The sequence below is a fragment of the Tamandua tetradactyla genome, chromosome 22, assembly GCF_023851605.1.
Source record: "Tamandua tetradactyla isolate mTamTet1 chromosome 22, mTamTet1.pri, whole genome shotgun sequence".
Classification (NCBI taxonomy): Eukaryota; Metazoa; Chordata; class Mammalia; order Pilosa; family Myrmecophagidae; genus Tamandua; species Tamandua tetradactyla.
Window position 1 is genome coordinate 29880932 of NC_135348.1, and position 10810 is coordinate 29891741.

Below are 10810 nucleotides of genomic sequence, written 5' to 3' on the forward strand. Positions count from 1 at the left end.
ATAGTCTATCAAAATACATCTTACCTGGGGTACTTGAGGAAGGAGCGTTTACCAGAGAGCACTCAGGGAATGGAGAAAGGCTGTTTAGTACCGATAACCAAGGAATGTTCAGAAACCGAGCATCTGAGATTTTCAGAGATTTGATGAATTTCTCTGGCCACAGGATGCCAGTATTGAACCACATTTTGTCTGATAGCATTCCTAGGGCAAAAGAAAATGTGCTCTTAGGGGAATAGTCAGAAACACTGAAAGCTTTTTCCTGCCATCTGTGACAGAGTGGTTAATTCTTCTGGTTATTTATTTATTTAGTTATTTTTAGAAACATGAGCTTCTCACACAAGGAAAAAGGGGCAGATACCCCAGTGACACATTCAAAGACCGGAAGTAGCGAGACCTGGCAGCCCCCAACCAGGGCTTGTAGAGAGCAAGTGGGGCGGCAGGAACTTGTCCCTCTTGCTCAGGGAAGGATGTGGGGGACAGTGTTATTTAAACAGAATCTTGGATTGCAAAAACAACAATGGATAACATCAGCAGCATGACTAGAATCCATCTTTGTAGACCTTGACTTTAAACTAAAGTCCTAAAAGCATCTTTTCCATATACTGTGTCAAGCTGACTATTGCATATGACAGACTTTTCATGAAGACTGCAGTGCAGTATTTTAAATTAATTAAGCTTGTCTGCATTTCTTAGGGGCCAAGACTGACTTCATTGTAAGGATAACATGAGATCATGCTTATGAAAAAGTTTTGAGGCCTTAAAAAATATATACATTATGATTATTTTTATTACATCTCCTGGGAAAGCTTGGCTTTGCACTCTCTCACAAATATATTCAATTTTTGCTACAGTTCCCACACTTGTCCCAAGTATGGGTTTTACAAGGTTGGTTGTTGTTTCAAATTATTTCAAGAACAATCACTGAACATGAAAGATAAAACGGAAAATACCAAAATTGCTATTTGGTCTTGTAGTTTGCAGCCACTGAAATCCCCAAAACCAGACTCATCGGCTCAACTTTACTCAAATAACAGTTTCATGGGATTGATTATCCCAAAAGCCAAAAGCCTTATGTGAACACGAATATAGACATGGCCGTCAAATGCCGGCCACATGCTGTGCAGCTTTTCCAGGCTAGGAGGTTGTCACTGCAGAGACTTATTTGGTTCTATTGGGCAACCCCCTCCTATCTAAACCCACTGCTATAGATACCCTGGAAGGAAAAGTCAGTGTGGCACTAAGAGATGCAGCCAAAATTAGTCACTCTGAAGAAATCTCCATTGTGATGCAAAGTATTCAAATCTTGAGATCCCAAGACAGCATAATAAAGGTATAGGGGAGATTGCCTGCAGGCTGACTGAACATGGACAAAGAGTTGGGTTTGCAGAACCAGAAGAGAGAGGCTTTGGCCCTATATTTCTGCTGAATAAAGGTTCAAGTGAGCTTTCAAGGAGAACGACTCTAGGAAAGCAGCAGGATCTAAGCTGCTCTCTATTTGGAATTTATGCAGTGTTGTGACATGGGAAAGCAAAATGTCTAAGAAAGTGTTCTAGTTTGCTAGCTGCCGGAATGCAATATACCAGAAACAGAATGGCTTTTAAAAGGGAGAATTTAATGAGTTGCTGGTTTACAGTTCTAAGGCCGAGAAAATGTCCCAATTAAAACAAGTCTATAGTAATGTCCAATCTAAGGCATCCAGGGAAAGATACCTTGTTTCAAGAAGGCCGATGAAGTTCAGGGTTTCTCTCTCATCTGGAAAGGCACATGGTGAACACAGTCACAGTTTCTGTCTTGGCTGGAAGGGCACATGGCAAACAGCGTCATCTGCTACTTTCTGTCCTGGCTTCCTGTTTCATGAAGCTCCCCGGGAGACATTTTCCTTCTTCATCTCCAAAGGTCGCTGGCTTGTGGACTCTGCTTCGTAGTGCTGCAGCATTTTCTGCTCTCTCTGAATCTCTCCTTCTCCAAAATATTTCCTCTTTTATAGAACTTCAGAAACGAATCAAGACCCACTCAAATGGGAGGAGACATGTCATCCCCTAATCCAGTTTAACAATCATTCTTGACTAAATCACATCAACCAGGGAGATGATCCAATCACAGTTTCAAACATACAGTGTTGAATAGAGATTATTCTACTTTATGAAATGGGACTTATATTAAAATATGGCTTTTCTTAGGGGGCACACTTCCTTTCAAACCAGCACAGAAAGCAAAGGGTGAGAGATTCCAGAATTAAATATATATATATATATATCCTTTTGGAAATGACTTAAAGTTGAATGTGGATGAGCAAATGCTTCCTAAGAAAGGTAGTCATTGTGGAGATTAATTCAGGAGGCTGTGACAGGATTGCCCCAGGCAGGAAGAACTGGCGAGTATGTCTCTTTGACCCCACTGCTCTTCTTTCAACCATTGCAGACATCTATGACCACTGTTTTTCCAACATTCTTTCAAGTAGCCCTAATCCCATTGTCTATCAAAGCCACAGTTCCCTTACAATTGATTAATTTCTACTTTTCCCACAAAAGTCTATGACATAATTTTACCTCTTCTCTCTTTATTTTTTTGTGAACATGGGTTTTAATCATTCTTGAGTGCTCCCTTAGGTTCCATGTCCATCTCAAAGTAAAAATGGGCTGTGATAAAGTATAATTTATTTAAGAAACATTTACATAGAGCTTATCATTTGCCAGAATTGTCCTGCACCCTTTACAGTCAATGTGTCCTGTAAATTATTGTGCTGCATAAAGCCACTTTGGAGGACACTGTTACAAACCTGAGAATGGAGAAATACTCCCTTTTTGTGGCATTAAATACTGTTTGGAAGGAACTAGTATTGGTGACAAGTCATTAATGAGGAGAAGGACTTTACATCCAGGTGAGAGATGACCTGAGTCTGGAACTCATGAGGATAAGTTGTTGAATACTCCAGGGCCAGAGGAGATTTGATGAGATTCCGTAGGGGTTGACTACAAAGGGAAGGGATGAACAAGAACTAGCATCCTTGGAAGCCAGGGTGCTGCAGGATACATGACCTTAAAACCCATGTAGGCCAGTGGTCCTCACGCTTCAGTGTATATGAGAATTACAGATTGCTGGCCCCACCTTCAGTTTCTAATTAACTGTGTCTAGGATGGGGTCCAAGAAGCTGCATTTCTAATATCTCAGGTGATGCTAGCATTGTTGATCTGAGGACCACACTCTCAGAACCACTGTATAGTCCAAGTCCCTCACTTAGCAGGTGAGGCCCAGGGGGATAAGATCTTGGCTCCATCATATCCCACATGTCAGGAACTGAAAACTGTACTCTGATTCTCCTCCTAATTCTTCTGAGGAATTTGTTTTGATCTTATAATGTGCAAAAACAACAAACTGGCTTTAAATGGATATGAATTGTATTTTTGCAAATGTATTTATCTTGGCCCTTGTTGTCTCAAAATGTTTTCAGTCTCCTGGAAAAAATCCTTCTCTGAATACGAAATATTGATGTATTCTTGCTGAGAAACCATCATGGGAAGTTACAGAAGTGACAAATAAATTAATTGAGCATGATAGGATTCTAGTGACGGAAATAATTCTTGAAAGTAGTCTATGAAATAAAGAGTTGTTTCCCTTCAGTATTCAACCCAATTCATTACTTATTTTGCTGTTTTATACATTCCTGATTTCTGTGCATTTCTAATTTTTCTATGTTATTTCTTTGCAGACAGAATAACCAGAACATTACAAATAATACTAGAGGTTGTACCAGAAGAAGACTGTCGTAAGTCTTGAATGTATGCATTCCGCAGTTTGGCAAGCTACCTTGGCCTTGTTTCGACTCAAGGGCAGAAACACAATATGGATCTTTACTTGATTTTCTGGAAATCCAGAAGATTATAAACTTTGGTAATGGACTAAAGGAGTCAGTTATTCCTAACTGTATATTTTAGTGTATTAAAACCAGTTTCTAAGAAATTTGGTATAAATCTATGTAATTATGGAAAGCTGATATGCAACTGTACTGCCAGTGCACATGCTTCTTGAGTCTCTGATTCCTACTTGCTGGGGTTACTGCAGAAGGCCAAGGGAATGAACAATCACTTTAGTGGTTGTTCTCTACAACTTATCATGACTAAGAACCTTCAAATCGAAGATGGAGATATTTTCTGTATATATGGGTTTTGTAACAATGTTTTTAGATTCTGTAGACAACTGTATTGTGGAAAGTGCTTTCTACTTTTCTGGAAGAAAATCGTAAGTCATCATTACTGAAAACAGGAAAGGAAGTTTACACTGGCATTGTATTGCTTTCCCTAATACAGACACACCAATTTAGCTATCCCTCATCTTTTTAATGGATTATACCTAGATCGTTTTGAACAAAGGGCCTCAAATAGATGTGCCTAATTCTCTTGGGTAGATTAAAGAAAAGCTTCTAGGGCTATTTTTTATGAGACAAACCCAGGAAATGTGTCTAAATAGAAATCCTTGAGAATTTATCATGCCAGTATCTTTTCATTCATTATCAGGAAGTCTCATGGTTACGTGCCATTTGTTTTCACATCAGGCCGCTATGATTAGGAAAGGTTGAATCTCTATGTCCTTTCCTAGAGCAATAGTCTCTTTGGCATTAAATCCTCTTAAAGAATAATCAACTGTTTCACCACTAATTTACCCCTTGATAAATATATCTAAGTACATGTGTTTTAATATCTTCAAATTGCGATGTCAACATAAGGGAGAAATCACCAAGAAAGAAACTCTCAGAATATTATGTCCATCACTATAATGCTATCTATATGCAATGTTGGTCATTCTGATGGATGTTTCAAAATTTCATCTGCAGTCCCTATTTCCTATATGCACTGCTCCTTTGTTTACACTGCTCACCACTATATGTTATTAGAAGTAAAAATGGATTGCCTTTATATACTATTGTTTATAAACCATAAACAAAAATATGAACCATAAAATATAAACAAGCAAACTCTTTTTAAGCTTTTTCCTGCTTAATGAAAAGAACAGTAAAATCTCATGGACAGATTTGTGTAGTTACTGAGGTTAATGCAATATATTGATAGTGGCAGACTGGTCTCATTTTAAAATTTGTTTATTTTTGGCTTCTAATATCTCTTTAAATGCATCATTGTACAAGTTAATTAGAATACATATTACTTTTACTTTCTAGCATTTTCAAAAATGATTTTTGGATTGTCAAATTTCTAATGTCATTTTAACCAGGCAGAAATTCTGTACGTCATTTTAAAAAACAAAGCAAACAACAAAATATGATGAGATTACGTTGTGCTTCAGCTTATTTTTAGGATTTTCCATGACAACACATAGAGTTTTTCTAATCAGGGACTCTATATTCATAAATTTGGTACAGAATAATTGCACATAGAGCAGATTCTAGTTCACAAAGTTTCCTGCTCACTTTTAAATGTAAATTTTTATACCAAGTCAATTTTCTCAGATATCTACAAAGATATATATATATGTAGCAAAACTATTACATGTATTTTATATGTACCAGTGTGCATATTAAAATGTTATACATATGATATGAGTTTATTATAACCCAAAAAGCAAAAAGTCAGTACAATTTGGCAACTGATATACAATTTTCATATGTTGTGCTTTTTGGCGCACAGAGTCTTAAGTATTTAATTATGGTTTACACAGGTCTAGTAAAGACTCCCAAAGCTAAAATACAATTTGATTAACAAAATAGAATAATTCTTCTTTACACAATTATAAATGTTTATGATACATATTTTTCTCAAAGTGCTATTTTGATCTTATTTTTAAAGTATTTCATTATTTTCCTTTGATCAAATGAAGAAAACTGGACTATTGCAAATGATGATTTGCTCAGTTGGAAGTAGATGCTACTCATATCTGTATTCAGGTGGCTAAAGATTTGTCCTCGAATAAAGGATGGCTGAGTCCCATAGCAATCACAAATGGTAGGTGATTGCATGCATACACTTCCATATGTCCTCGTGCACAGGTTAATTCCGCACCTGCTGGCACTATATTAGGACAGCTTATTAGGTTATATTAGCATCACCTGGCGATTTCTCTAGCACTAAAATATATACATTGAAACAAATTTTCGGATTGTCTTATATACCTGCTAAAATGATTTCTCCAATTGTTACTTAATGGTTAATGTGGATATAATTAAATAACTCAGCAGAATTCTTCATGAGCTGTATGTAATCAGTCTTCAAGAAACTCGTGTATCTGTATTTACAGATACAGGGAGCATTTTTGACTTTTGTTAAAGTTGATCTTTTATAATTGAGATATAGGTTAGAAAAAGAAACTAAAATTCAGAGTAACAGGAAATGAAAGGTAGAGCATTTTTGGAGGTAACACTATTTTGTTGTAACTTGTGAAACATAGAGATACATTAAAATTAATTGTCTGTTGTGCAGAGGAGGGCACTGAGGTGGATAATGTGCAGAGAAGCTAATGAAACTTAAGTTTCAGTATTTCTCACTTAGACATGTACCTTCCAAGGCCTTACATTAGGAATTTTGTATTCATTTCCTTGCCGAGCACAAGCAAATTAAATTTGCTCCTGCCCCTTCAAAACCTTCATCCACCACCTCAAGTAAGATAAAATAACTGTTGCTAATTTTTTAATTAGAAAAAAGCATGTGGTATTTGCAGGATATATTTTAAAATAATTAAGTTGCAAGTTAGTTGAAGTATCTATATATGATAATAAGTCATTTTCTAATGTTGTATTTTATATGTTATATAAGGAAGTAGTTTCATTTTAGTCATATTTGTCAGTTCTACATAATAGGAAAAACAATGAGTGATATATTAATTGTAGCTTTTTCCCCTTATTTTTGAAAGAAATAGAAAGATTTGGAATGTGAAGGCCAATAACTCATCATCTTGCTTCTTTTTACCTTATATGAAATGCAGATTGTTGGTACTGATAGTGTTTACACAGAGTTAAATTTCACTTTCCCACCCAAAGTCTGGAAATAAAGCATGGCACATCATGGAACTGGCAAAAAACTAATGGTGGATATAATTTAGAGTAGATGATGATTAATCTTGACAGCTTCTGTTTACATTATTTATATATAGGTAAATAATTATTACCTATATATGTGTTTTTAATTTAATTTTCCCATCAACAGTATCTTTCATCTTTCTCAATATATGCAATAGCTAAAAATGTGGCCTCGATGCAGGCTGTCATTTATTTGTACTGTACTCACAAGACACTTTAGTAGTCCGGATTTCTAGAGGTAATATTTCCTTCATTTTGTTACATTTTCAAATTAATTAGTTTCTAAAAATTGACACTTGGTCTGTTTTAGATTTTGTGCAGATTTACAAAGGCAGAAATCATGGTCTCATGGAAAATTCACGAATTACCCAAATATCGTGAGATAGTGTCTTTCCTTTCAGTCTCGTAAAACTATTAACTTTGTCTTTTTGAACGATTGCCTTATATTGTTTGAATGCATCAATGACTTCCTTTGTTTTAGTTTATATTTTTTGATGTGATGTCCTCAAGATAGGAAGGGAGCCTTAATTTGAATTTATACATATACGTGGATTTTTTTAGTGTGAACTTATCGTTTAGTTAAACTTTTTGGGAGTTGGCTTTTCCCCCTCCCTCTGTTACCCCTGGCTTTAAGATAGAAGGGAGGGTGTTCCGGTCTCCAAGTAGCTGTCTGTTACACTTGTGTATTTTCGCATACTTTGATCAAGGGTACATTTATAATGTCAATAACTTCTTTTGCAGTTTTATAGATAGCAGTTCTCTCACGAAACTGGAGCATTAGGCATTTGAGAGCCATACAGATGGCTGCACTGGTTTGAAAGTAAACATACTTTTTCCCTAACACATATACTACTGATTTAAAAAAAAAAGTATGACTTTCACGTGAATTAAGTTATGCATAGAAGTCCTGCTTGCTGATTCCTTATTACCTCTTGTTGAAACCTCTAAAGGCCGTGCTAAAAGTGGGGGAGGGGAGGGAAGAATGTAGTTCTCTCTTGTAGCAGTGGCTGTACTTTGAGCACCCCTGTGCAGCACAGTATTTTGAACATCTTGTGAGAAAGCCTATGGGGTCTTTGGATGTTACAACAATTTAATTGGTTGGATCGTGAGTGGTTCTGACTTAAATATTAATTGTGAAGTTAGACTCACATTTTCCTACTAATTAACACTATAAAATACACAGTCATATCATATAGGGAGACAATGCAATGTGGCTCCCTGGTCCTAGCCTTGTACTGTCTTATTTCAAATGATTTCTAATCTTTTTTTCCTAACATCTTTCCTTTGTTCCAAATTTCCATTTGCAGACTGTATGAAGAATGGTATAGTCTGGTAGAAAAAGACTTTGGAGAAAAAGATTGTTTTAAATGAATATTTGCTTATACACTGAAATGCTGGGTATAGTAATAATTTCAAACACTACAAATGGCACTTTTTATTGCTCTGAAGGCAGAGAACCACATCATATATGGCTGCTGTTATCACACAAACCATCACTCCCGCAAATTGTAATAGTCTGGGGTAATTTTTATCCTTTTAATTTGGTTGGGTAAATATATTAACCAATAGTTTTCCTTTGTGAATATTACAACTACTGCTATAAATCTGGAACTAAACCTCTGATGCTTTTATTCTAAAAAAACAACTGGTACTGGTTTTGATGTTTTCCACGTTCAGAGAGTGTCATATCACTTTACTCTTTTAGGATGTTCCTAAAATCCACAGAAATATTAGGATACATTTGCACTTAAAACTTGGTTATTTTGAACACAGGCAATGACTAAGAAGTTGTGTCATTTTGTAGATGGATTGTGGCACAATAGGAATGAGTTTTCAGCAATACCTCTCCACATGTTGAGAACTTTGTAAATGTAAGCATCAGATGTGCTGAGTGCATCTCTTAGTACCACAAAATATATTATGTCCACACAGGTGAACAAGGCATGTAGTTTTGTTTGCAAAATGTTGACTACCTGTGGTTATAGAATAAGTGCAAGTTAAAATAAGGTGAGACAAATTGCCTATTATGCTCAATTCCTGATGAACTTAATTTGTCTTACTTTTCTGACAAGGATTTGGTTCTAAATTTCATAAAGCTTATTGTATCTTCCTTATAGAGTGGATTATTAGTTGGTAGTGTGCACTGGTAGAAATGGTTTGTAGTTATTGACTTAGAATCCATGTCATGATGAATACTTTATTGTGTGTAAATCTATATTTATTTTATAAAAATAGGTATAGAGAACTTTGTGTTAAAATGGGATTTAATAACTAACTTCTTTTTCATTTATCAAGGGGTAGAGGGACTTAATAACAGTAATTTCTTTTTCACTTATCAAGGGGTAGAAAATGTTTTGCGTGTGTGCATATGTTCATATTAACATATGCATGTCTACTATATGAATTTATTTGAGTACTTTTTATATTCTATGGCAAGCATCAATAATTTGCAGCAGTGGAAACTATTTAGCCCCGTGGGGAAGTGTGGATCAGGTTATTCTCAAGGGTTTTGCCCACTGCCATATTTTGATCTGCATAACTTAGACAAGATATATCTATTATCTTGGATCTGGAATGCATTTGTCATGACCTTGATGGTCCCACAATGGGGGGGCACGGTAGACTCAGTCTGGTGATCTAAATACAGGAACAGAGAAATCTGAGAAAGGGCATCCTCAATATCCTAATATCATTCTATCATTGCAATAATGAATCTAAGTAAAGGTGATTGTATAGCTTTAATTTTTAAAATTATGTAATGTTTTATATTGATTGATACTTAAAAAATAAAATTGTTTCCCTGCATCTGCATTTCAACCATGTTATAAGTACTGAGATATTTAACCATGAAAATATAAATGGTGCAAAGGGACCTTCATTTGTGGATTACACTGTGTTTCATAGGGTTCTCTGGCACTGATGCCTGCACCAGCATGTAACATGTGAAATAAAATGGATTCTTCTACAGCTAAATGATTTCCCTCTGGGGAGAGTTCTGGTGCAGCAATCACACTGCCAGATGGTGTTTATGGGCTATTTGTGTAAGTGGTAAGATATTATGAAATAAGTGTGCTTTCATGTGATGGAAACTTTTTATGCATGTGCTTTTGTATGGAATAACATTTTGGTGCAATATGATGTCACTTAACTTTGTCTTGAATTTAATAGACTGTATTTTTGTACATGAATATATATACCTGTCATTCTTCTAGTTACTTCAACCTTTGTGTAACTATTTTTGTACATATTTTTACTTGAAAATATTTTAAATGAGCATTGCAAATAAACATTTGGGTAGTTTACATATTAAAAGTGAAGTTTTCTTTTTTAATAGCATGCGCTCCATTAAATTGAAGGCCTTGGCTTTAGTGACTGCATTTACCTATCACTGATACTGCAAATGTGATGGAGCATCCCATTTAAAATAAGTTCCCCATACTAAAAAATGAAAGTCGTGGCAGACTTGGTCTCCTATAAATTATCTTCTTCCTCAGGGCCCATATCCATGTGCTCCTTGTCCAAAATACCTTCCTCCTTCTCTATTTTCACCTGTCCTGATTCATTGCCCTCTCATCTCTCATCTATAAACAAGAGTCTTGCCTCATCTCTCTCCAATTCAGCCTCCACATGTTTCCCTAGAATGTTCTTTCTGAAACACAAATAAGGTCAGAATCTTCGATGGTTTCACTTCTATCTGTATAAAATTCAAACTCCTCAATATAACAGGTAGAGCTTTTCACAACTGATTCTCTTTTCTTTCTCCAGCAACAAATGACCACTTCCAGA

The 10810-nt window shown here is 35.7% G+C and overlaps 1 protein-coding gene across 1 annotated transcript in view; it reads left to right on the top strand.

Annotated features, from left to right (window-relative positions):
* SLC7A11 (solute carrier family 7 member 11) overlaps window positions 1–10313 on the top strand; it is a 64502-nt gene extending 54189 nt beyond the window's left edge. Inside the window, exon 12 of the mRNA XM_077140018.1 lies at window positions 3710–10313. Within this exon, the coding sequence (XP_076996133.1) occupies window positions 3710–3777 (68 nt within the window). The 3' untranslated portion in view covers window positions 3778–10313. The remainder of the gene's footprint in view (window positions 1–3709) is intronic.
* Window positions 10314–10810: the final 497 nt, after the last annotated feature.